This window comes from Mus musculus, chromosome 10 (assembly GCF_000001635.26).
Source record: "Mus musculus strain C57BL/6J chromosome 10, GRCm38.p6 C57BL/6J".
NCBI lineage: Eukaryota > Metazoa > Chordata > Mammalia > Rodentia > Muridae > Mus > Mus musculus.
In genome coordinates, this window is record NC_000076.6 from 41,282,398 (window position 1) to 41,310,271 (window position 27,874).

At 45.0% G+C, this 27,874-nt stretch overlaps 2 protein-coding genes across 4 annotated transcripts in view; one reads left to right on the top strand and one right to left on the bottom strand.

The window, feature by feature from the left end:
* The window catches only part of Fig4 (FIG4 phosphoinositide 5-phosphatase), a 115,070-nt gene extending 94,226 nt beyond the window's left edge, over nucleotides 1–20,844 (bottom strand). The window contains exons 1-3 of the mRNA NM_133999.1: nucleotides 20,590–20,844; nucleotides 3,204–3,302; nucleotides 2,893–3,016 (exon numbers count right to left, since the gene is read on the bottom strand). Of these exons, the coding sequence (NP_598760.1) occupies nucleotides 2,893–3,016; nucleotides 3,204–3,302; nucleotides 20,590–20,655 (289 nt within the window). The 5' untranslated portion in view covers nucleotides 20,656–20,844. The remainder of the gene's footprint in view (nucleotides 1–2,892; nucleotides 3,017–3,203; nucleotides 3,303–20,589) is intronic.
* A 190-nt stretch (nucleotides 20,845–21,034) lies between these two features.
* The window catches only part of Ak9 (adenylate kinase 9), a 130,138-nt gene continuing 123,298 nt past the window's right edge, over nucleotides 21,035–27,874 (top strand). Inside the window, exons 1-2 of one of the 3 annotated variants that reach the window (XM_006512939.3) lie at nucleotides 21,035–21,368; nucleotides 21,475–21,608. The gene's annotated coding sequence lies outside the window, so the exon portion shown is untranslated. Of the gene's footprint in view, nucleotides 21,369–21,474; nucleotides 21,609–27,874 lie in introns of those variants that run through there. The other 2 variants (XM_030245201.1, NM_001370813.1) reach the window with 2 other exon arrangements.

The following is a 27,874-nucleotide window of genomic DNA, read 5'->3' on the forward strand; positions in this document are numbered from 1 at the left end:
AGCATCATTTTTAACTCCAGTTCCAGGAGAAGCAACATCCTCTTCTTGCCTCCTCAGGCACCAGGCGTGCACATGGTGCACAGACATACATGTAGACAAAACAATCATATACACAAAATAACAAACATAATAGGTATTTTAAGTTATAGTAAAATATCAGCTTTAAAATAATAAGGTGAGACTACTAAGTAACTATTAAGTTGAAAAATACTATACTTAAATCCTATTCCTTTTAAGTCTTTTTTCTTAATTTTAAAATATAATCAGTACTTGATTTAACAACTTACTAATGTAAACGGATGGATGTATATGATATTAAATGAGCCTTCTCACGCCCTCAAACTAATCAAGGAAGCTCAAAGGACTTGCCAAGACTCAGGAGAAGGCAAACAAAAGGAGCCAAGAGAGGAAGCCAACGGTGCTGCATTTATTACTTTTCTCGTTAAGGGAGGAAGATTGACTTTGGCTCCTTGTTTGAAGAGATACAGTCCACAGGGTGGAGAAGAAATGGCACAGAAGCATGGGGAAGAAGGGGGCTGGTCACACTGCAGCTACAGTGAAAAAAAAATCAGAGAGAGAAAAATGCCATCATGCTCAGTTCAGTCTGAGACCCCAGCCTAGAGGATGGCACTGCCCACACTGGGGGAGGGAGCAAGGATGGCCCTGCCCACACTGGGGGAGGGGGCGTTTTCCTGCTCAGGTATCACTTTCTGGAAGCACACCCACCGACATATCCACAGAGACTCTCGTAGTAATTCTCATTCCTATCTAGTTGGCAATCAAGATTGCCCATTACACACGTCTTACCACTCTGTCTTCATGGGTAACCACCGGGACCCAAAATGGGCCTAAACATGAATGTAGAAGCTGAGACACCACACTGAGAAAACAAAATAGTTCACATATGGCAGAGTATAGTACAAGTTTCAATAAGCAGCATTAAAATAGAAAGTGCTAATTGGAAACTTGAAATAACATGAAGCCCATATCCATCGTTAACATCAGTAGCAATGCCCAGTGTATACTATAGCAGGTTTAAGATCCAGCCGCTGAGAGGCTGTGATGTAAATATTCTGCTTTTTCCATATTCAAGCTCCCAAAGCCCTGAGCACCCTGCCTTTGCTATGATGACTACTTGCCAACCCCCCAGATACTACAGGTATGGGGTAGCTACGGCCTCTGCTGTCACTCCTAAGGAGCCCTCACCTCTCTTCCTACTTTCTCCCGGACCACACTCCACCCTCAGGATGCGGTGTAAATCTCCTCTTTTCCTGGAAAGCTCTCCTGCCATCCAGATCTGAGTATTCCAAACTCCAACATGTCTGAACTTCACCATAGGACTCGGCTGTGTAATTATAGCCTATAGTTGCCTTGACTGTGAACTGGCTTCTCTCCTCTGTCCTAGCCCCATCAGGCACAGAGCTATCTGTGATAGCTAATGTCACCTAGGAGACAAATCTCTTCCCAGAGTGGATTAACAGAGGCAGGAGCCCTCACTCATGGGCTGGGGGCCTTGACTGAATGAGAAGGAGAAGATGGGAGAGGTTCACTCCTCCCTGCTTCCTGACTGTGGCTGCCATGTGACCAGCTGCCTCCTACCATGGCTGTTGTGCCTTCTCTGCCAAGAAGGGCTGTGCCCTCTGACTGTGAACCAAGGAGACCATTCTAGGCTGCTTCCTCCCAGCCATGAAAAAAGTAACACATGCCATCATGCAGCACAGATGGGTTTAATGGTCTGTCACGAGAAGGGGAACACAGAGCATGTAAGTGCAGGGAAAGAAAGGGAGACAGAGCCTAAATAAAATGGGAAGGAGCAGGCACAGGCTAAAGCAGACTGTACTTAAAGACATCAATATCAGGCTAGCTGTGGACATACACAACTTTAATCCCAGCACTTGGGAGGCAGAGGCAGGAGGATCTCTGTGAGTTCAAGGGCAGCCTGGTCTACACAGCAAACTCCAGGCCAGCCAGAGACAGGGAGACCCTGCCTCAGAGAGGTTGGGGAGGAGATCAACACTAGGTCTTTAATGTGAACTAAAGTCCAGTTGCCCTGCAAAGCTAGCACAGCTTGGAATCCCTTACCTAAAGTTCTACCGACCTTGCTATATATAGATGGAAATCGCATCTCTGAGTCATAGTAAGAATAGAATCTTTCTCTCTGTGATCCTGAAGAAACTTTCTCATTGAGTAAGAAAGGGGTCACTGTGCTGGCTAGTTTCTATGTCAACTTAACACAAGGCAGGGTCATTAGCAAGAAGAAATTTTAATCAAGAAAATGCTTCTCCAGGCCTGGCCTGCGTGCAGAGGGTCCAGCTCACTGAGGGTAGTACCCTTGGGCTGGTGTTCCTGGATGTATAAGAACGCAGGCCGCCCAAGCCATAAGGAAGCAGCACTCCTCCATAGCCTCTGCATCATCCCTACCTCTAGTTTCTGCCCTGTCTTCTCTGACTATAAACACAAGCCAAATAAACCATTTCCTCAAGTGTTGTCTGTGGTCATCCTATTAACAAAGAAAATTCAAGTAAGACGTCATCCAAAGAACAAGTCTGTGACCGGCTATACTGTAACCTGTCCTGTTCAATTTAAAGCAAGTTTTACTGTATCTGTGGTTCTAGCTGACTGATAGGCAGTGAGATAGATGCTTATAGCTCACGCTAGTGTTAACTTCTCATTCCACAGCAAGCCAGACATCAGACACCTCCAAGCATTTCTCTACTTGTTTATCTCTATATAAACCTGAACGGTGCCGAGCACATGAGTGGATATTGTCTGATAGATTGATAATGACATTTGACGGGGATGTGTTAAGACTATATAGCTATAGAGCCATATGAGCTCTCTAAGTAATCTGTACCAAAATAAAGAAACAGGCAAGGGAGGCACACTTCTTACCTACGACTCCAAAAGCTGAGACGGCTCGAAACAACCCGGAGGATCCTTTCTGGCTCATCTTTGTTCTGTTTCCCAGATCCAGGCGGCCAAGAAGTTCCCTCACTTCTTGTTGTGTGTACACGTGCTGTGGGACAAGCACAGGCCATCTGTGAGGCCTCCCTGGGTTATTTATCTGCCTCTGAAAACTGCCAGTTGCCTGCAGGACTCATAAGTGAGGCACCATCCCACTAAGAGCTGTGGTTTCACCTCCTCAGAACAACAGACACTGGAGCCCTGCATGAGGGCCGGGCAGGGAGCCTAACGATACTCACCCTGTCGTCGATTACCACCAAGTCCTTCGGTTCTGTTCTATCAATTTTCAGGACACGGTACTTCGTTTCTGCATGATTGCTCCCAACTAGAAAGTATCTCTATAAAGAAAGAGAATGTCATTTTAAAGGCATTTTGCTCTACAGACATTTTATAACCATGTTACATTTTGAAGAAACATTAATAAAGTCAGGTTACTATTTAAAGTATATGTTGATTATGTACAACTAGAGGACTAGAGGGACCGATTCCAAAAGGTCAATTTTTAAATTGAAATGTTCTTAGAGCTTCGTGATAAGAATCATTCCGATGTCTGAAATAAGCACAGGACCCAGGTCAGATGCATTTAATTCTATTATAACATTAGAGACTGGCTTATGTGATGTTTAAGCTTTGCCTGGAAGCGGTAGTGCTGACAAGCATGAGCAAGCTCAACATATAATTAGGACGTTTAGACAATTACAGCTATTAAATATTATAGTTTGACAAATAAGTCTGAAAGTCTTCTGTGTTGAGTAGGAAAATGGCTGTGAGGGGGGAACTCTGAGGGCTTGCCCCATCCAAGGGCCTGTAAGGATGCACAGTCCCTGCAGGACACGTGGGCCCTGCCACCAGACAGGCATGGGACTGGGGAGGTGGAGCATGCTCAAACCCCAGGACATCTCAGAGATCTGAGATGACATGAACAGAGCTGCTCCTCCCTGCCTCCATGCCTGCTCTGGAGTGGGTAACCAAGACCCTCAGCTAAGATGACGGTGGGAAGTCAGTCATATAACAGCACCCGGACAGCCTCTCCACGCTAATGAGGCATCTCAATAGCCTTAGCCTTCAGCCAATGACCTTCCCTTCCTGGATAGTCCCCAAAATGATACAATCCCTGGTTCATCCCACATAAAGCACATGCATTCACACCCACACCACCCACCCCCAATAAAGAAATATGAACAAGCTCAGACCATCTCAGGGAGCAGCTTCATTAAAGGTTGCCATGAGGAAGAACTTTGCCTAAGCAACCTGAAAAACTAAGACTCATAGGAAGGCCTTCCTTCTCCCGCCCCTCCACCACTTGGCATTCAGCATGGACCCAGGTCCTGCTCACCGCAGGCCCCACTTTCCCCTTCCAGCCTGGCATACAGCCTTGCTCTGCTGCCCCACATGGATATGACCCCCTGTCCTGGACTTCACCTTGCCCCTCCTCCCCATCCCTGAGCAATACAGGCAGTTCCCAGACACCACCAGAAGAGAGGTAAAACATGGGACCACGCGTCCCCATACTTTTCCCAAAGAAGTTCCTGGAAACAATATTCAATCCCCTAATGAATAAAGGAGCCAATCACTGGGCCAGTAGGGGGGACTTCCAGGTTAGACGGAGGAAGACAGGAAACAGGAGAGAGTTAGGTCCTTTCTGGGCAGGGATAGCGTGAGGACAAGATGTAGCTACGAGTGTCTCCCAGTTTCAATGGCGGATCTGTCAGGATTCGGCACCGGAGGATTTAGATTTAATAAGGCTTACAAGATTAGGATTTTAGTTGTTGCGCCCAGTGAGTGAGTTACTGTTGTTTGTATTTGTGTTGTGTTTTCTTTCACACAGCAGATCATCAGGGTTCCAGAGAGAAAAGTATGGCGGCAAAGCGTGGGTTTGCCTGATGTGTACCACAAAGGCCGTGGGGGATTGGAAGCATGGGGTTGGTGTGGTAAGGACCCACCAGTGGGAACCCAGCAAGCTGGGTAAAGAGATTTTGGTGCTTTGAGTCAGAGTCTCCATGAGATAAAGACCGTCCGGCTACTGCCGGCCAGGCCACCAGGGCAGAGAGTTGCCGGCACAAACACAGCAACATGACAGTTTCATTTTTTGATATTTCCCACAACAATCCTTTTTTTAAACATAAAGTTCATAAGCAAAACTAAGTGGACTGCTTTATTTTTGGGTAGTGCTAAGAATCAGACCAAGAGCCCCATACATGCTAAGCACACACTCTGCCAAGCTATCTCCTTAATTCAATTATTCTTAAATTACTTTAAAGAAGATAAGTAAAATCTCATTATCAAAAGTAAATACTGTAAAGATATTTTGCTTAAACATGTCCTTTAAAAAGTAATATTTTTGAAATGTAAATAAATAAAATAACCCATTTAAAAAAAGTGAGAAGATACTGCCATAGTCAGCCAGCATTTTACCATGTCACCGGTTACGCAATGTGCAGATGTAAACCAACTAAACACTACATACAGCTGTCTGCTGGACAATGTCAAAGGTCAAGCTGGAAAGCATCCGCCATTGGAAGCCAAAGCAGATGAGACTGAAGAAGGAGCTGGAGCTGTATACAATGATGGAAGAGTCTAGCATTTGGACTTCAAGAATGAGTACAATTCTAAGAAATAACAGTATGCAGAATTCTGTTACAATGTTTTCTATCTAAATCTGTAGGATAAATAAAACTCACTGAAGCTTTTACTAAGTGTACATGTGTCACATAATAATACAGCAATAATAACATCTTGTTAAAGATGTTCCTCATGTTCCATGGGGACATAAGATTGCATTGTCTAATAGCAACATAACTATGTCTTAGTTTGGGTAAGTGGTTTTTTTTTTATTATGTTTGCAGTGAAACTCATCTAACGACACATTTCTCAGAATGTATCCTGTTGCTAAGCAACAATGACTTTGTTTATAAAGGTCTGATCTACCCACAGGTTATGAAAAACAAACCTATATGCTGGCTGATACCAGTTAGAAGATAACTAGCTGAAGTGCTTAGCCCCTGGTATCCTAGAATAGGCAGGGTTTCCTTGACACTGTCAGTAGTAAGGAGGTAGGAATAAAGTGATTTTAATAACAATTAGAAAACAAAGTTGGGGAATGCAGTAACAGGACTCTAGGCACTGGGGGAACAGCCAGACAGAGAGGGAAACTGAGGGAAAGAAACTCAGAATGTCAGCCACGAGCCCCAACTCACTGCCTAGAGGAGGGGGTGACCAATCTGATAAAACAGCCAACCAAATAAATTAGAAAGAATGGTTTGCAAGCTATTTATTCTTGTTACCAGAAAGGGAGCCACCTTACTGAGGTCATGATGATAAAGAACGCCCAGGAGAGCGACTAGCAAGAAAAGGCACGAAAGGGATTGTTATGTTCATAGCAAAAACAAGATGAAGCCAGAAGATGCTCACAGAGCCCCTAACACACTGAGCAGAGTGTTCCCTTGCAGATAGCAGACCCTCACAGGGAGAGCAGGCCCTCACTGCAGGCCCTACATAGAGAAGACCCTCACAGGCAGCAGGCTCTCACAGGGAGAGCAGGGAGAGTGGGCCCTAACAGGGACGGGAAGTCATGTGACTATCCACAGGCTCTGCCCTCAGAAATGGTCCCTTAAAAGAATTTGTGCGGAGAATAGCGCCCTCGTGTGGAGACTGCTCTGAGGCTTTGACCGGCGTGGGGACGGTGAGAATCACTGTCTACACTGCCCTCTGATGGCTAGCCAAAATCCACTCTAGTACTAATTTGATTTTTTTAATTTAAAAAAGAGAGGTAATTTTTCCAGAAAGAGCTGTTCCCACTCAGTCCCGTGTTCTTCTTGTTGAATACAGCAATTCTGTGGCCACGCAAACTCACACTGTGGCATACTGGATAACACCACTCAAGACGGATCTCCCCACGGGAGGAAGCAGAAGAATAACTGCAAATGGAAAGGCTTACCCAAGAAGAGAAACGATTTACATGAATGAGCCTCCAGCAGAAACAGATTGGGGTCCCATGGACCCCAGAGTACTAGAAGATAAAAGAACGACCGGGAGTGGTGGCGCACGCCTTTAATCCCAGCACTTGGGAGGCAGCGGCAGACGGATTTCTGAGTTCGAAGCCAGCCAAGACTACACAGAGAAACCCTGTCTCGAAAAACCAAAAAAATTTAAAAAAATAAAATAAAAATAAAAGAAGACATCACTCTCATCCCTCCACAAAAAAAAAAGAAACCAAACAAAAAAAAAACAAAAACAAACACAAAGTCGGCACATGTTTCTGAAGAAAAAAAAGCAAGATTCAAACTAAAAACCAAGACTAAGATGACATACCTTGTCTTGCCAGTTATTGTTGTCATTTACGGGGTTCACAGCTGGTTAGACAATGGTGACCCCCACCCCACCACACCTCTAGTAGCCTACACAGTACTTTCTACTGCTATGAAAGCCAGCCAGCAGGGGAGAGCTTACTGCTCAGAACCAACTTGACTTTTTCTATGTTCTGTGACCAATGTGTGTGCTGTCTTCCCTCAGCGACAGGGTCTAACCAACAAGTTCTGCTGAACAGAAGGAAAAATCCTGCACTGAGGGGTCTGCAGCCAGCTCTGACCAACAGCTCTGGGGACCCAATACCTGCCGCTCTGCTTAGTTGGCAACTTAGGGATTCTGAGAGGAACAGATAACTGTATAAGATAACTCCAATTAAATGCATATATATTTATATTCTTGATTCGTATATAACTATATAACTATATATATTTCATATACATATCTTATAAAATAGATTTTATACAGCTTTTTCAAACATCCTTAGAGTTATTGATCCCTCTCCTCACTTCCTGCTCACCCCTACCCTCCCACCCCTCTCCATATGCCATGGCTGCAATAGTGGCAAGAATGGGGTAACCCACTGCTGTCTGGCTCGATTGCTGTAGATCTGGCCCAGAACCCACGGTTGAAGAGCTCACACTCACCAGCGGTAGACCTACGACTATTTTTCTGGAGAATAATTAATAAATAATTAATAATAAACGGACACAGTATCAAACCGTCCTTTAGTCTTAGCTCTGTTCACACAGATGAGGCTAGCTCTCAATCACACCAGAGAAGTTTCACTTTGCAGTAGACATTAGCTAATGAAGAAACTTACAACTGGGACACCTGTAGCAACAGGTACACACAGTTCAAGGACCATGATGGAAGAAGGGGCAGAAAGATTCTAGAAAGAGTTAGAAGGCAGGGAGCATCAGAGCAATAATGTCTTCAGGACATGATAGGACTCCTGTTCTCAAGACCTAGCAGCTATGGCTGCCTATACAAAACAAGATCAAGCCAGTCAGCACCGGAGTATGGCCGGGAGGGGGACCATGAGCCCTCACCCCTAACTGAGAAGCTATGGACAATCAATGGCTTCTGGGGAAAGAAGAGTCCGGTTTTTTAAGGGCATGAGCTCTGGCAAACCAACCACACTTCAGTAGATGTCTCCACACCCAAGGAGGATACAGACAGCACAAACTGGACTCACTAGGTTATTATCTAAAAGAGGAGGAACAAAGTTGGAGGGAGATGGAAGTAGGGGTGGATCTGGGGAGAGCTGGGGGAGGAAGGGTGTGGATACAATCAAACACAACTTATGAAATTCTTAGAGATGATAGAAATATAGAAACAAAGTAACATTAGAAATTCTCAGGTGCAGCACAGAGTTATGACAGACAGGTAGGTAACACCATCCAATTAAAGGACAGCATCCATTTCAGTATATAAGTCAGGACTAAATTGTCAGTTGCACTGGAGAGTGGCAGCAGGGTGCACTGTTTTGTAATTCAGACTCCATTGCTTATTGCTACATCGTTGCAATCAATTCTAAGTAAACTGACTGTGAACCTGTACTGGGCCAATTCCCTGAGGACATTCAGATATACAGATAAAGCAGCAAGAGGTGCCACTGCCACCAGGAGCCTGGACCTCTGCACACCTCATGTATAAAGACAGTAGTGCAGATGGCTCACTGACACCTATGGAGAATTATTCTTGGGAAGCAAAACCACGCCCACCTGACCAGTTTCAGAACTTCTGGGCAAAATATATTTTCAGTTACGAGATGTTTCTAAAATTCAAGCAATTCAACATGACAATAAAAGCTATACATACAGTCTTAAAAATAAAAAAGATCATAGTCTGGTGGTCCTCCATTTCACTATTAATCAAAGAAAGAACCTAGACATTTTTAGACCATGTATAGGCCAAAAACAAGAAACAAACAAAAAACAAACAAGCAAGCAAAAAAACACAAAAGCTTTCTAATTTTTAGAAATTTTCCACCAAACTAAAGATATAAATTAAGGGGCTGGTGAGATGGCTCAGTGGGTAAGAGCACCGGACTGCTCTTCAGAAGGTCCAGAGTTCAAATCCCAGCAACCACATGGTGGCTCACAACCATCCGTAACAAGATCTGACTCCCTCTTCTGGTGTGTCTGAAGACAGCTACAGTGTACTTACATATAATAATAAAATAAATCTTTTTTAAAAAAAGATATAAATTTAAAAAAAAATAGGAAATTGTGTGATCCAGGAAAACAGGGACATTAACAAGGAGAGGAAACATGTCCTTGGAGGAAGAACCCAGGTGGCAGCTGTACACAGAAATGGGGATGGCCAGCGCAGATCCGAGCCATGCATCAAGATGAAATTTGTGCAATACCTAGAACATAAATGTGCTGGAAGGAGATTTACACACCCAGGAAAAATCTGGGGCTAAACTTCCTATAAAGTCATTGTAACAAGTAGGACTTGGGAGGGAGGAAAAAATCATCCTAGGTGTTAGCAGAGGCTTTGGCAGTGGCAGGCCACAGTCCCAGTGGTGGAAGGGAAAAAAGATGCCCAGAAGCACCACGGAGTGAAAGGAGCAGCAACTGGGGCTGCGCAGACGGCTCAACAGTTAGCAGCACTTGCTGCCCTTCTAGAGTTCAAATCCCAGCTCAACCACCTAAGTCTAGCTCCAGGGGATCTGACACCCTCTTCTGGCCTCCACGGCACCTCTCTCTTTCTGCCTCTCTCTGTGTTCACACACACACACACACACACACACACACACACAACTTGTTTTTAAAAGCACAGTAATTGGATCACACCATCTCCCCTCACCAGACATGTAAACCTGAATGTGTGTCTTATGAATGAGGCCCATGAAATCCACACGGCTAGGGGAAGGGGCCTGGGCAGCCCACCTCTCCAGCTCTGCTCTCTGCAGCACACAGAGCTTGTTGAGGGACAGTGGTGAGGCAGACATTTAGATACTGAAAAAAAAAAAAAAACAAAAAACAAAAAAAACAAAAAACAAAAAAACTAGCTGTACTGAAGTGAGTTGAGTCTCTTCTGAAAATTGTCATTGTTCAAGAAGACTTAAAATGTGTTGGTAACTTTGACAGTGGTGGTGAGGTAAAAAGATGAATGTGTTTCTAAAATATCTATGCAGGAAACCGGAAAGGAATACAATAGGCAACCCGTTTAAAAGGAAACGCAGAATCTACTAACATTCTCTCCTTTTATACTGACAGGCTAATTAATCATTCACTCTTCATCTGAGGGAAGAAAAATCAGCCTTCTTGAAAAGGAAGAGACTTCAGGTTGTACGGCAGCTTCAGCTAATGTTCACCTTCAGCTGAACTTTCATATTAAACATACTGTTTTTAAAGGCATCTGGAAGTTGTTTCCAGCACTTTCACAGTGTTGCAAGCCTGCCGGTTCCGTGTCTCATTTATCAAGCCAAGCTAATGGTGAGCTAACGCAGCCCAGAAGTGGGAAAGCAAGCCTCACAAGCATGCCTCCCTGACAGGCGGGACCCAGCCTGACTGATGGGGAGTGTCACATTTCACATTCCCTGCAGAAGTGAGTGTGAAATTCCATCACTCCACCACATCTCAAAACTCTTAACTATGCTTCTCTCTGCAGGACAATGACATCGGTTCCCTGCTCCTGTCCCTCAGCCAAACATACCACACTGTACGATCCTCTCTTGCTCCCCAGTCACGCAATAAAGGTTAAGAGGCATTCCTTGTGGTGTGGCTCTTATTTTACTCAAGCCCATGTGGTTGGGGATAAAGGGTGGCTGGCTCCCTAAGTCCTTTTAGTGGGAATGCACTCACCTCAGAACATCGACCACTAAGTACCCATAAGAGAGAGGCATACTGCAGATTCACCCAGGATAACTTCAGCTGCTAAACCCCCTAGAGCAACTCCTGCTCTCACTGGCTAGAACAAATGTCCACAGCAAACGGCAGCCTGAGGGGGCTGGGGGTTGGGGAGCAGGAACATTTGCCAGGGAGCTCAAACTTCAGACTGGAGCCTTTGGTGTGCCATACACCAACCCTTCCCATTCCTCACCAAGGATCTCTCCAGATTTACCTCTGCACAGGAGACAGTGACAACGGGAACTTTGGAGCAGGAGCAAACTCACCCAGTTACCTTTCTAGATGAAGGCTGGGCACGAGAGGCAGCCATCTTGCCTGCTATATTGCTCTAACTCCAAACCACACGTTCACCCAACCAAAACAAGTATGCTCACGTCTTTCAATACTTGTCAACTATGACTCTAACAGGTAACAACAGGAGTTGACCTCCACTTTAATGCTTTATCTACTGGTGAGCTGGATAGCTGATAATACTCACTGTTCTTTCTGCTGGATTATCTACTTACTAGCTAGGCTTTTAATGAAAATGCCTTTTCATTTATGTGAGGGTGAATTAGGAGCATACATGTAGGGGCTCCAGGGAAACAGAAGAGAACCTTGGGTCCCCTAGAGCTAGAGTTACCAGTAGCTGTGAACCACCTAGGGTGGGTGCAGGGACACTGAACTCAGGTCCTCGGGAGTGGCAAGGGATCTAAACCACTGAGCTGTCTCTCAGGCCCCTACCTTGTCCTTTTCAAGTGGCTTTATTTTTCTGACTACTTATACAATATTTAGAATGTGAGGCTATATTACACTATTATTCTGGCTACTAGTACTCCCTCCATCTGTCATTAGGCTTTTGATTATTTTTTAACTTGTATTTGCAGTTTTAAACTAGGAAAGGATATAAATAAGTCAGGACCCACCTTATGAAGCTGGAGAAAAAGACTTGTCCCTGTGGTCTAAATGTGTAGCGATCTAACCCCCAATGCAGCAATACTAACAAGTGAGGCCTTCTGGACCTGACTTGGTCTGGGCAGGATTGACACCACTATGGCAATGGCCAGAGGGACTTATCTACATCCTCAGTGATACGGACACAACTTGTCCGTCACGAACACTGAACCTGTCTGTGCCTTCATCTTGGGCCTCTCTGTGTCCCTGGAACTGTAAGAAATACTGTCACTGCTCATGCACCCCTCACTGGGTTTGTTTGGTTGTTTTGTTTTCTGAAGACTGTCAACAATGCTGAGAAGGAAGGCAAGAGTCTTCGCTAAGCTGCTCCCAAGCCACTGTCCAATGTCTAACTCTGACGATGAAGCAAGGTCGCAGTGGCAGACTGAAATCAGCTGAAATGATTGATGGTTGTGAACTGAGAAAACTGCTGTGCCGCGATCGGCTCCAGGTGGATGCGCAGCTTATCCATCTGGATGATAACAATCCACCCCCACCCGGTCAGTGTCGTCCACAGTGCTTACAGCCCGAGCTGGCGTCACAGGCCATGGAGAACAATATGAAAATCCACAGAAAGGATCCTACTTTTTAGGTATACACAAATAAAAAATATACACAAAGTATACACAAATAAATGTCTCAATGGCAGGCAGGCACTAAAAGATATCTTGGTTTTACTTCCCCTTGCCGTGATTAAAATCCCTTGACAAAAGCCGTTTAGGAGAGAAGGGGTTAATTTTAGCTCACAAGGGATTACAGTTCATCACCATGGCAGCAGGAGCACCAGGCTGGCCCATTACACGGTGCCAACAGCTAGAAGCACAGAGGAATAAAAGCACTTGTCTCCGCTCAGCAGATTGACTTCTTGACTTCGATCTTATGTAACTCAGGGCCACGCCCACTCGCAGGGCCATGCACAGAGGGTGGGGCTTCCCATGTCAATTAACATAATGAAGACTATCCCTCACAGGTGCACTGAGAGACCCATCACTGAACTAACCCATCACTGGGACTCCTCTCCCAGGGAACCCTGGGTTGTGTAAAGTTGGTCAAACTAGCCATCACACATGGATAGGAAGGAAAAAAAAGCCTGAAATCAGGAGCAAAAAGGCAAACATTTTTCATAAAAAAAAAAAAAAAAAAAAAAAAAAAGATACTGAAAGGAAAACATGATATTATTAGTAATTTAATGCTGATAAATTCAACAACTGAAATGAAATGGGCAAATTTCTTTTTTTTTTTTCTTTTGGTTTTTCAAGACAAACCCTGTGTAGCCCTGGCTGTCCTGGAGCTCACTTTGTAGACCAGGCTAGTCTCGAACTCAGAAATCTGCCTGCTTCTGCCTCCCAAGTGCTGGGATTAAAGGCATACGCCACCACGCCCAGTTGCAAATTTCTTGATAAACACAAATTATCAAAAATCAAGATCAATTAAAAACCAATTCACATAATCTTTCCATCTCACCCACAAAGCAACTGAAACACAAGCTTCATGAGTGGATTAGAACAAACACTGAAAACAGAAATGTCCGTCATACAGAAGCACTTCAGAAAGGAGACGGAGCATTTCAGTCTTCGAGTCCTGATGTAAGAGCCAGACAAGGGCTCAGTGGGTGGCACTTGTCACCAGGCCTGAGGACCTGAGACCTCAGGACGCACTGGTTCTCAGCCTGTGGATGACCCTTGCACAGGGGTCACCTAAGACCATCAGAAAACATATTTACATTGCAATTCATAACAGTAGCAAAATTACAGTTACAAAGTATCAATGAAAATAATTGTATGTTTGAGGGTCACCACAACATAGGGGCACTATGTTAAAGGACTGCAACATCAGGAAGGGTGAGAACCACTGACATATTAGATGGAGAGAACTACGTTCCAGAGGTACCCTCTGACTCTGAGTACACTCTGTCAGATGCACACACAAAAATAGATATAAAAGTATTAAAATGAAAGAAAGATGAAATTTCAAGACCTGTAAGTCATATAAAGTACTCAGAAATTGCTGGTTGTTTGTGAGCCTAGAGGCTGCCTGGGGCTGAGAAAAGAGAAAAAAAAACCTGGGTATGCCTCGTAGTTAAAACATTCCTGGGAACATCTTGACCATAAGATAAAGGGGAATGTGAAGACATAACAGGGCTATCTGAACTGAGTCAACAACTCACAGAACTCTGACACCCTGCACGTACATGTAATTTTTCTGCTGATGTTTGAATAAGCCAATAGTGTGTCCCTATGCTGAATTCCACACCCCTAAGCCCCTTACCCCATAAAAACCCCTAGCTTTCGAGCCTCGTGGCCGAAATCCGTTATCTCCTGTGTAGGATGCACGTCAGTCCGGAGCTCCATAATTAAACGTCCTCATGTATTTACATCAAGATGGTCCTTCGTGATTTTTTGGGTGCACGCCGAATCGGGAATTGAGTGGGGGTTTCCCCACTAGGTCTATCAAAAACAGGTGTGTAATAAAATATCATAGATCAACAACCTAAACATAAAATCTTTAACAAATGTTAATTAGTGCATAAAATCTATTATGTGAAAATAGTATAATATGGCTAAGATATATTTCTGTAATTCAATGTTTAACATTTAAAATGAAATGAATTGATTTAACTGACTATAGTAAAAACCGCTAGGAAATTGTATGTTAAGATGAGAAATGACAAATTTTAACATTATTTGTAATTTTTAATTTAATAAAATTTTTTATTTTATGTGTACAGGGGAAGGGGGTTTGCCATCATGTTTGTGCAGTAAGGCCCCTCAGAAGCCAAGAGAAGGCCCCAGGGACTAGACTTACAGACATGGTGAACTGCCACATTTATTTATCCCCTTATAAAAAAAAAAGTTATCTTGCTGGAGCTGGAGAGATGGCTTAGTGGTTAAGAGCTCTGACTGCTCTTCCAGCAATTCAATTTCCAGCAACAACATGGTGGCTCACATTCTTCTTATAGTGAGATCCACTGTCCTCTTCTGGTGTGTCTGAAGACAGCTGCAGTGTACTCATACAAAATAAATAAATCTAAAATAAAAAAAAAAAGTTCTTGGCAAACTAAAAATAGAAAAAGAATCTTCCTCAGCCCAATAAAAGGCACCTACGGAAAACCCACTGCACATCACTTACTGCCGAAAGGCTGAGTACTTTTCCCCTAAGAAAGAGGAGATGGGTGTGTCTTCTCTAGGGACCTCCAATTTAGCTTTGTACTAGAACCAAGAAAGAGGTACCCAGGCAGAGAGAAGTGAACCTCATTCTACATGACACTTTTATTCTCCCCAAATCTGTCCACAGACTTAGTGAAATCTAAATCCTAACAGGAAGTGTGTGAGTGGGGGTGGGGGTGGGTGTGTGTTCATATATGTCCTGGTACATGTGCATATGTGTACAAGTATGCAGAGGCCAAAGGTCAACACAGGGCATTTTCCGAATGACTCTCCACAGAGTCTCTTTAACCTTGAGCTCAGGATTGGATAGACTGGCTTGCCAACAAACCTCAGTAGCCTTCTATCTGTCTGCACAGCTGGGATTACAGCTGTGCACCACCGTTCCCCCTTCCTCCCTCTTCTCTTCCTCTCTCCCTCTCCTGTGGAAGACCCATAGAGCCAGTTACCACAACATAAGGATACCTAAGGAGTCTTACAGACAGGTCCATGAGCAAAGAACTCATGTATCTTGTTAAACAATCAGCCAGGTTTACCAAGCTGGACAGGTGACCTGAAATAAATCCTACATCCCATCTAAGTGCCAAGCCTGGCATGGTCCTGGTGGGGACGGAGTGGCATGGTTCCTGTCCCTGGGACAGGGCTCCGGTGTGAGCCTCCACAAGTGTCGATGACTGCTGTGGGCTTAAGGCTTGTTTATATAATAATGTACATATTTCACACATTCTTCGGAGGAATGTCCTCTCTATTAATGTCAATGACTGTCAAGAGTCGTCATAGCAGAAACTAAAACCTAGCAGGTGACCTTCTTGAGAGGGGTCCACCTTGGATTAAAATCTACAATGAATTTGCTCTGGTAGGCAAGGCCTAAGAAAAATTCATTTTAGGAATGACTTCTGCTATTGCTATATGCTTTTCCTGTTATCATTAAGCATACATAACAATTACTAGGTATTAGCCCACTCTTTTAAGCAGATCTCTGCAGATCTATGAAGATGTACTATCTTGTAGTAATGACAAATAGATAATGATTCTATAGAATTCCTGATTTGATTCAAATAATTTTAGTAAGAAAGTTTTGAGAGATGGTCTTAGTTGCCAGAAAGATGTAATAAATTTAGAATCCAGAATAGAATGTGCCCACTCCTCAGAATAGTAAGTAAAAGCTTCATATGCACTTTTATAATTACACTAAAAAGAGAAATAGACTTGGGACATTTTTGTACTAAAGGAAAAACATTAGGTCCAAGGATAAAGTCACAGGTATGCACTATGATAAGGCAAGGCCATGTAAAAACTGTTGCTTTGAACTTTTAATGAGTATAATACAATGAAACACTGCTTTGAACTTAATATCAACATCCTTCTCTAACTCCAATTTTATGTAACATTTATCTCTGAGGTAATTTTCTAAAGAACTTTTTGTCTAAGTAGGTATAAAAAGACCAGAGAAAAGAAATAAAGTAGTTGGTTGAATGATTTGGCTTCCAGAGCTTTGTCCCATCCATTCATCCATCCATCCATGGGCCCATCCAACCATCTATCCACCCATCCATCCACATGTATATATATCTGTCTATATGTTTGTGTGTGAGAGTATATATATGTGTATATGTAAGCATGCATGAAAACATGAATAAGTGTGGAGTTGATTGAGACAGATGGTCAGGGCAGGCCAGAGTGTGGGTGTATGAATGTTTAAATGTACATCTGTCTGTGCATATTTGCCTCTACACAGCATCTTAATTCTTTTCCTTTCCTTCCTATCTGGTTCACAAAGAGTTAACCAGCTTAGCCAGAAGGATTTCTAGCTGATTGACCAGAGAAAGGAGCACCAGCAATAAATCTTTTCACTTATTCCCTGCTGTTTATGGTGGGGATGCTAAACAGTTTCTCACCTCAGAGGAACTCAGGCAGGCAGGTTAGCTATCAGCTAAGTAAGTGACTTAGACTTAAGACAGGTGTGAGGTTTGTATATGCTTGGCCCAGGGAGTGGCACTATTAGAAGGTGTGGCCCTGTTGGAGTGGGTGTGTCACTGGATGTAGGTTTTAAGACCCTCATCCTACTGCCTGAAAACCAGTCTTCCACGGCAGCCTTTAGAACAAGATGTAGCACTCTCAGCTCCTCCTGCACCATGCCTGCCTGGATGCTGCCATGTCCCTGCCTTGATGATAATGGACTGAACCTCTGAACCTGTAAGCACCCCAAATTAAATGTCATCCTTATAAGAGATGCCTTGGTCATGGTGTCTGTTCACAGCAGTAAAACCCTAACTAAGACAAGAGGTAAACATTTTCTTATTGTACAACAACCCTAAATATCTCATAAGACATATTACCCTCACCGATGTTCTTCCCCCTCTGCTACTTCAAAATGAACCAAGAACAAGAAAGAAGACCCTCGGGGGCTTGCCCAGAGCAAGTGACTCCATGATGATCTGACAGCATAAGTCCAGGAGGTGAAGGTGTGGCTAATGTCTCAGCAAAATGGAAAATTCTGGGACCTTCAGGACAGCCCTTAAGGCTGCAGAAAAGAGCTCTAAATACATGAGTGATATATATATTCAACTATGCAAAATATAAGGATACAATATGAAGTATGAGGGGTTTCATGAATCTAAAGACCAAAGGCAGGTACACTATGAGCCAGCTTGTCAGAGAGATACAAAGGCAGGCAGAGCAAGTTCAAGGTCAGACAGAGCAAGGTTAGGCCCACGAGTGGTAGAAATTGTAATTTCAGGGCAAGGTCCCACCCAACTAGATCTTTTGTGCTTAACAAAGGCAGACAGATCTCTGAATTCTTTTGCTACATTAGGGGAAAAAAATGTATGCTTGCTGTCTCTTAAGAATTAGAGTAAATGACTGGATTGCTATGTAAAATAAGACTGGACTTTGTGTTCTACAGGAGATGAGCTATCCAGAGAATTTAGGATAAAAAGAACTGCTTGGAGAACAGATAAATATATAGACACACATACAGAGAGAGACAGAGTGAAAGACGGATGGAGACACACACACACAAGCAAGAAGAGCATGGACAGAGAGGTCTCTTAGAATATAGACAAAGAGATCTCCAGGGAGAAAGCGGAACACAGCAGCCTGGAAAACTGGATCAAGCAGAACACAACTTGGATCCACAATCTGACTTTCTCTTGTCCTTCTTTTCACTGCTTCCAGACACCCCTTCTCTCAGAACCCGTCTCCAGGCTGAGGCTGGTCCTTGGCATCTAAGCCTCCAGGTGACTGCACCACAGGTGACATTTCAACTGTAACTTCTGAGACCTTCAGGCAGATCCGATCAGACTCTCAGTCTACTGAAATTACTATCTAGATCCACTAACCTGGGGGGTAACTTGTTGCAATAGGTAAGTCACGTAAGACCTGCATTAGTTGTCCTGGCAAGTTTTATATCAACTTGACACAAGCTAGAGTCATATGAATGGAAGGAACCTCAGTTGAGAAAATGCCTCCATAAAATCCAGACGTAGGACACTTTCTAACTAGTGATAGATGGGGGAGGGCTCAGCCTGCTGTGGATGGTGTTATCCTTGAGCTGATGGCTCCTGGAGTCTATAAGACAGCAGGCTTAGCAAGCCTTGAAGAGCAAGCCAGTAAGCATCACCCATCCATGACCTCTGCATCAGTCCTGCCTCCATGTTCCTGCCCTGTTTGGGTTCCTGTCCTGACTTCCTTCAGTAATGGGCAATGATGTGGGTGTATAAGCTGAATAAATTCTTTCCCAAGTTTCTTTTTTTTTTTTTTTTTTTTTGGTTTTTCGAGACAGGGTTTCTCTGTATAGCCCTGGCTGTCCTGGAGCTCACTTTGTAGACCAGGCTGGCCTTGAACTCAGAAATCCGCCTGCCTCTGCCTCCGGAGTGCTGGGATTAAAGGCGTGCGCCACCACGCCCGGCTCCAAGTTTCTTTAGTCATATTTGTTTCATCACAGCAATAGTAGCCCTAACTATATTATAAATGAATTTAATATAAAACATGATAACATAAAGGCTAAAACTGTGAATCTTTTCAGTGAGACAAAGCAAAATATCATCATGGCCTGGGAACAAGCAAAGAACATGAAAAGCAGTAAGCACACACACACACACACACACTGAAAATAAGGGTCAGAAAATCTTGCCCATGTTTATAAATCTAGCACTGGGGAGGTCAAGACAGGAAGATTATGATTTTGATACTATCCTATACTCTCTCCCTCTCTCTCTCTCTCACACACACACACACATATAGTTAAGTTAAATTTCATCAAAATAAAACACTGGTGTGGAAACTTGGTTTAGTGGGTAAAGATTCCCAGGGCCCACTGAAAGCCCCACACAATAACACATCTCTGACCCCAGGGTTGGGGGTGCGGCGTATAGACAGGTAGAGCCTGGGCGAGGGACACTCATTGGCCAGCCAGTCTAGCAATATGGGAAGCTCCAGATTTAATGAGAGACATCTAGGGTCAACCCCTGGCCTCCAAACTCCTCCACGTGGGCACACATACCCACACACATGTACATGCACTACACACACACACAAATAAATTAAATTAAATAAAATTTCTAACAGGGTTTGTCGTCCTCAGCAACCGAGTTTTCATGGGTGCCACTGAAGACTTGTGGGAAAAGAAATTCTGTTTTATAAAGAATAGCATCTCAGCCAGGGCCTCAGAATGCTCAGCTTACCGGTGGGCTAAAATTCCCATGTGACAGTTTATTTACTCTCCTATTGAAGACTAGCCACAGTTCACTGAATATACCAAACGAGATACTCACACCCTAATATCATAGTGAAGGCCAGATTCAGATAAACCACACTATAGCAACTTTGTTTCCCAAGCACAGAAATGAGAAAAAAATAAGTTCTATTAGCACCGCTCTGCAAGCCAGAGAACTATTAACAGATGCGTCCGGGTCACAGAACCTCGAATCCCAGCAAAACAGTGCATGTGATTAAGACCAATCACGGTGATAGTATACCATGAAATCGCAAAATAGAAGCTACCTGGGCCAAGTTCACATTTTTTTTCATACCCCCTGACTTTACTGTAAGGAGTGGACTCAAGAACTTCAAGATTATGGGAAAGCAGAAAAGAGGAACTCTTTCAGAAGCTGTGTGCAGTTCCTGTGTGCCACAGCACCTGTCTGCACGCACTTCTTCCAGCCAGCCACATGTTCCTAAGCAAGACAGACCTGCAAACCATCCAGTGCTTGACTGCATGGCCCTGGCGGCCGAGCCTGCAGCGGCGCTGGGAGGAGAGGAGGGAGTACGGGGTGCTGCCTCTTCCCGACGACCCCACAGGGTGCCCCGATCCCCGCAGCGCAGTCCTCCCGCCCCGTCCCGTCGTTGTGGGTACTCACAGCTCTGGTCTCATACAGCACCAGCTTCTGGACCGAGCTGATGATGGGGGCAGCGGCCGTGGGCATGGCTCCAGCCAATGGCGGCCCCGCCACAGGGCACCAGGCCGCGGCCCAGGTCGTGACAGCGGCGGGGTTCCCCCTGGAGACAGAGCGAGGAGACCCCGCAGACCTCCAGCACACCAGACACAGCTGACAAAAACAGTGTCAGAACACCAAACGTTCAGCAGCGGGCTCGCCGGCTGCTTCCGGATTCCCTCAGCCCCGCCTCCCAACCAGCCCAGCCCAAACCGGAGGGGCGGGGCTACAGGATCACGGGGTTGCTGAGGGCGGACGCTAAGGGTGCCATCTTTCTTAAGGGCAGGCAAAAAAAAAAAAAAGAAAGAAAGAAAAAGAACCTGACTTATGTTGACCTTTAAAGAAAAGAAATCAGATGATTGGGTTCTCCTTTTGGAGCGGTTTCTCCGTGTTGTAATTGGTCTGTTTCTTCCTATATACTCTTTATTTTCCCGAAACCTGTCTCCTGGATGCCTGTGATTTTCCCCTGTTTTGTCGCCTATTTTATCTCCACGAAAGTCAATAAAGTTAATATTGTGGCTGTATGGCCCACAAATCTTTCTTAATTACATAAATGTGGCGCCTTTGGTATTTGCACATTTTATGTGTGAGGCTAACGGTCTGAATTCTAAAAGGGACCGTGCTGTGTAGGGCGAGCGCGCTGCTGTTAAGAGTCAGTTCTAGTTAAGATAAGGTTTTCGCGTTTGCTGTCTGGGCATAAGTAGGTAATATATGCACTCGCTCTGTTGGTCACCTCTACACTTTGGGAAAGGTGTTTTATAATTATGACTACATTTAAACACAGGCTTAAGAATTCACTTTGAATTACAGCTCCACCTCCCGAGGCCCCGCCCTCCAAGAGGCTCTGCACGCCGCCCACAGGTTTCCAAGGCAACCGCCTAACAGCTACCTAGAGCCTCAGTAGAGCCTCAGAAGATAGCTGCTGTCGCGTCCCCGGTCCACAGGTAAGCAGAGGCAGGGAATTGTCCACATTCTGGGTGCATTTTGCCATCAGTTGCAGGAAAGTACACTTCCGGCGGGGACCCCACACCAGTTGCTTTTCTTGCAAAGTTAAACCACGATCTCTTCATAAATCGACTTTTCAAAACCAGTTCTCCTTTTAGCTAAGGTATTTATCTCACAAATGCGGACTAAAGACTTGCCTGCCCCAAAGGGTAACAGTGGCCGCTAAAGTAGCACAGGCAGGAAGTGCTAGGTTTCACAGGGACCCCTCGCTATATTCCAGAATTCACCGCTAGAGGGCTCTCATACTGAAAAGAAAAAGGTAATTATTAAAATACAAACAAATAGCTGAAGAGGATATTAAAGTTTGCTGTAGATTCAAGGCAGGACGTTACAAGGTTTTTAGAGTATGATTATCTATTATCTATTATTGGTTTTGTTTCAGTTTGATATATCTTTTTTATTGAGAAACTAGAAAGAAAGAGGGCAGGAGTCTCAGTTATGGCATTTTATGCTGGTGGGGGGGTGGGGGGGTACGTGCGTGTGCGTGTAAGCCAGAGGCTAAGCCAGCAAGCCCCAGAGATCCACTTATCTCCATCTTGAACTGCATCTTTTAACTTTTCCATTTCACAATGGAAACCAGCTCTTCCCAATGCAAGCTAAACATCTGCAGAGCATTTTGGTTTAGGAAAGTCACTTTTTAAAAATAAATAGTTCTGATTTTCAAATATTGTTTTCCATTATTATTTTATACTACAATGGAGCACTTCCCTTTGAGAATTTTCTTAGTTTACATCACCCAGGAGCCAAACTGATAACAAACAAATGTGCCAAGTTGTTTCTATAAGGGTGATCCCAGGAACAGAAGCTGGGCAGGGAGGGGCTCTTGGAAAAGGGGGTATTGTCACACAAGCTTCTCTGTCAGCTAAACTCACTGGGAAATGGGGAGTACATACCTTGGAACCATTCCCTTTCGGGGGAGCAGGCGGGGAGGGACGTTGTGTTTACTCGCCAACTCCCGTGTATTACTGGTTGAAGCCTGCTAGGCAGAGCTCGGTGTCTTGGAACTTCCAATTTGCCTGAGCTCAAACAGAGGGGACGTGGCAGCTGGAGGAAGTTCATGGACAGAGCCCACATGCTGGTATCCAAAAGTCCAGCAGTGACCTAGAAAAGTTGCCTGACATGCATGAGGAGAGATCTGCTGTACTCCACCCTGTAACCACTCACACCCACTGTCCCCACACCAAGGTCACACCAGCCCAGCCCATCACCAGTCCCTGAAGACAGTAACTCGAGAAGTTAATGAGGTCAGCTGCAAAACCCCAGGTCTCTAACCGCTCACTCATCTCCATCTCTAACATTTCTAGGTCTTCCTTACTCTTGGTCAAAACTAATGTGAGTCTAAGCTGCTTGCCCTGCTTCCATCCCTGTGTCATGGCATGAATATACATCCCAGAGAATCCTGAGTTTAAGATTACCTTTGCAATCCCAACTCTATCATACCAAACCTGCCTCCCCTGCCAGTACAACTCCTCATGGACTTGTGGGGCCCGAAAGGGACCAGTTGATAACAATCGTTTTAGTTTTGAAAAACCTTGACTGAGATCCTTGATACAACCATCTCTCCTAGCAAACAAATCCAGTCTGCTATCACCAGAGTCTAAAACTGTGAGAAATTTCCCAAATCAATCACAATTGCCCAGGTCAACCACAAGGTGGTGGGGATAAGATCCACTTCTCCTGTTTCTTGGCTCAAAGCATTTTTCTAGTTTTGAAGTACACTGGCTGTCTCTATCCCGTACAATACTAAAAAGTGCTGTACCAGGACCTTTGAGAGGTCTGTCCAACACACCAGTGACTTCTAAGTGAGCTGGGATGTGTGTGGTAGAAAAAGTAAATCTCACATTTACACACGCATCTTACAATCTTTACTGTAAAGAAAATCCTTTGATTTAATGCAATATTATATGAGCTTCGTGATGATAAATGAGACAGCCCAACCATTTGTTAGCTGTGCTGGCCTACAGACTACAGATAGGGAAGGCACACTCACCTTCCCCCACCCCCATGTCACTGGTCCCTCACAGTGGGAAGAATCCTGTATAGCCAGTCTGTCAATGATAAGAGTTCTTGCTCCTCAAGAGATTGTATCATACCAAAGTCTTAGCCTCATCTCTGTGGAGATGTAGAACATCGGTTGTAGCGACTACTGTGAAGGAACCTTACTAAATCATGGCATAGTCTTAGCCACTTCATCCCTGCCACCATAGTTTTTCCATTTAGGAACCATTAGGAACTAGGAGGAGCCAAGAAAGACTGGCAGGCATCTACTGGATAATCATCTTGCTCACCTGTTTGTTCAGTACATCTTCACAGGTGTATGCTTTGTGAGTGGAATTCGTTTTCTATGCTGCAGAACAGATTGCTACAAATTGAACATCTTAAAATGTTTATTATCTCACAGTTTCCATTGCCAGGGTCCCTGGCATAGATCAGAGGGGTCCTCTGCAATCAGGTGTTAACTGAAATTGACTTTCCACTGGAGAGACAACTAATGTGGGAAGCCACATGTGCCGTTGCAGGGTGGTGCTGGCTTCTGCTGGCCACCACGCATACATAGGCAGAAAAGGTTTTTTTTGCCAAGATGAGGTTTTGAGGATTAACCAAAATTAACCAATCAGATGAGAGAGAAGTTAACCAATCAGATGTAGGCATGCAAATGAGGTGGTAAGCATAACCCAAGCACAACCAATCCGGGTGTGAGACACGCCTCTCCTAGGCCTATATAAGCAGCACCAGTTCTGGGCTTGGGGTCTCTTCGCCTCTGCAATCAAGCTCTCCCAATAAACGTGTGCGTTCTTGCTGACAAGTCAGGGCGCACACAAGAAACTAAGAATCCATTCCATGATTGAGAAAATCCATCTCTGGCAAGAGGACCGGGGTTCCTGTTTCCTTTAGCTGTTGGCTACTCCCCATCTGGAGGCCAAACACTGTTCCAACTGTGTGGTCCTCCAACAGTATGTCAGCTTACTTCTTAGCCTCTCTTCAACTGCTAAGATGAAGTCAAATATAATATAAAACAATCATGAAAAGCAAGTTACAGATCCCACTTGCATTCAGTGGAAGCCGTTACACAAGAGTGTGGTGGGGAAGATCTCCCTTTAAATGCATCTGGCAAGCGGTTTACAAGTCCAATCATGGGCTTTTTCTCTTCTGAACGTCTCCTATGGGCCCCCGATAAAGCCATTCAGAGTCTCCCACCAGTTTGAGGACTTATAAACTCTGTTTAAGGCTCTGCTCATAGGAACATTTACCTCAATTGCTATTTTTCAAAGCTATTTGCCAGAGCAACTAAACTCTAGCCGTGTGGCATTTACAGCTTGCATCGATATATCTCTAGTCTCCTGTGATGTTCCTCTCTCTCTGACAGCTGTTCCCAGAGAGTGCTACCTCAGTTTTGACCTAAAAAAGAAACATAAGAGACATAACAGGGCTGAGAGTGGGGCGATCAGAATACATATTTATGAACCTTATTTTCGCCCTTCCAGACCTGCCTTAACTCTATCACAGTTCTCTGTTTTATCTCTCATTGGGCTGCTGCAGCTTTCACTCAGCGTTAGGACTCTCCACCCAACGGTCCTTGCTAGAAAGACAGATGTCAGTTCCCACAGCTCTCCTCTTGATGGTTACAAGCCTCTCTTGGAAAAGAACTAAGGCATCACCCGTGTAAATACTTGTGGAGTCCTCAGTCCATTCTTGAGGACTCCTAGCCTCCTCTTCAGTGAATTAGTGTGGCAGACCACTGCGGAGCTTGCATGAGGTAGAGCCAGCGCTGATGGTGTGGGCACAGAAGAGCCAGCCCCAAGAGGCAGGAGAGCAGGGGAGCTGGCAGGCTGACCAACTCAGCTACCACCCAGGCCCAGATCCAGGGCTTTGAGTCGCCTCACCCCAACATCTACCCCATCTATGCACTGCTGGAGCATGTAAGGGGCTGGTCCTGAAGACCCAAAGCTACAGGACCTCAATGACATAGGGCAACAACAGGATATCTGAGAGGATCTAATACTGATAGTGAAGCAGAAGCTAAAGGCCTCGAACCCAACCATTGATTCACTGCAATGAACCTTTGCATGTTCGTTTCTTGTGGCATTACTGAAGGAGTAGCCCTTGCCATTCCAGAGAGCCCAGCATGCTAATGAATTCTCTGACCTCATAGTCATTTTAATCTAACTTATCAGTTCTGTGAACCTTTAAGGCCTTTCTCTAACCATTTGCCAAAGCAGGTCCAGCATTTCCATCTCAGTTACTGTGGGTTTCTGTTTCTTACAAGCTTTTAGGGACTTTACCGGCAATGAATTCAGTCTGCAGGTGGTGTTCTGCCGTGAAAGAACTGAAGTATTTGCAAACTCGTATCTGGTTTAAATTCCCCTGGGTGAATATCTCTCTCAACAGTCTTTGCCCTCTGCACAATCTGCACATCATTTCAAGAGCAATAACTGAGAAATGCTGGTCCAGGGAGAGAGCCCAGGACTTGGATCCTATCATCGGATGTGATGCCTACAAAAAGAGCTTTAACACCTTTAAAATCCAGTCTGCCAAAGTTTGCCTTTTCAAACTGATCTGTTAGAATTGATTTCCAACATTTTATTTTTGTTGGTTATATCTTCACATTTTCTCTTATTTCTTCTTTTTAGAATTTACTTTAATTAGTAATATTAGCATGAATTTAACATTCTATAATTTCCATTTTAATTTTTATAGATACATTGATGTATTAAAGTATATTGTTGTGATTTTTTAGCTCTCAAGAATTGGGTCTTTAGATCTTGGTCCGGGACCCGCCGAACTTAGGAAATTAGTCTGAACAGTCTGAACAGGTGAGAGGGTGCGCCAGAGAACCTGACAGCTTCTGGAACAGGCGGAAGCACAGAGGCACTGAGGCAGCACCCTTTGTGGGCCGGGGACAGCCAGCCACCGTCTGGACCGGAGGACAGGTGCCCGCCCGGCTGGGGAGGCGGCCTAAGCCACAGCAGCAGCGGTCGCCATCTTGGTCCGGGACCCGCCGAACTTAGGAAATTAGTCTGAACAGGTGAGAGGGTGCGCCAGAGAACCTGACAGCCTCTGGAACAGGCAGAAGCACAGAGGGGCTGAGGCAGCACCCTGTGTGGGCCGGGGACAGCCGGCCACCTTCCGGACTGGAGGACAGGTGCCCGCCCGGCTGGGGAGGCGACCTAAGCCACAGCAGCAGTGGTCGCCATCTTGGTCCGGGACCCGCCGAACTTAGGAAATTAGTCTGAACAGGTGAGAGGGTGCGCCAGAGAACCTGACAGCTTCTGGAACAGGCGGAAGCACAGAGGCGCTGAGGCAGCACCCTTTGTGGGCTGGGGACAGCCAGCCACCGTCCGGACCGGAGGACAGGTGCCCGCCCGGCTGGGGAGGCGGCCTAAGCCACAGCAGCAGTGGTCGCCATCTTGGTCCGGGACCCGCCGAACTTAGGAAATTAGTCTGAACAGGTGAGAGGGTGCGCCAGAGAACCTGACAGCTTCTGGAACAGGCGGAAGCACAGAGGCGCTGAGGCAGCACCCTTTGTGGGCCGGGGACAGCCAGCCACCGTCCGGACCGGAGGACAGGTGCCCACCCGGCTGGGGAGGCGGCCTAAGCCACAGCAGCAGCGGTCGCCATCTTGGTCCCGGGACTCCAAGGAACTTAGGAATTTAGTCTGCTTAGGTGAGAGTCTGTACCACCTGGGAACTGCCAAAGCAACACAGTGTCTGAGAAAGGTCCTGTTTTGGGCCTTCTTCTTCGGCCAGGAGGAGGTCCAAATACAAGATATCTGCGCACCTTCCCTGTAAGAGAGCTTGCCAGCAGAGAGTGCTCTGAGCACTGAAACTCAGAGGAGAGAATCTGTCTCCCAGGTCTGCTGATAGACGGTAACAGAATCACCAGAAGAACAATCTCTAAACAGAGTCAACTATAACTACTAACTCCAGAGATTACCAGATGGCGAAAGGTAAACGGAGGAATCTTACTAACAGGAACCAAGACCACTCACCATCACCAGAACCCAGCACACCCACTTCGCCCAGTCCAGGGAACCCCAACACACCTGAGAACCTAGACCTAGATTTAAAAGCATATCTCATGATGATGGTAGAGGACATCAAGAAGGACTTTAATAAATCACTTAAAGAAATACAGGAGAACACTGCTAAAGAGTTACAAGTCCTTAAAGAAAAACAGGAAAACACAATCAAACAGGTAGAAGTCC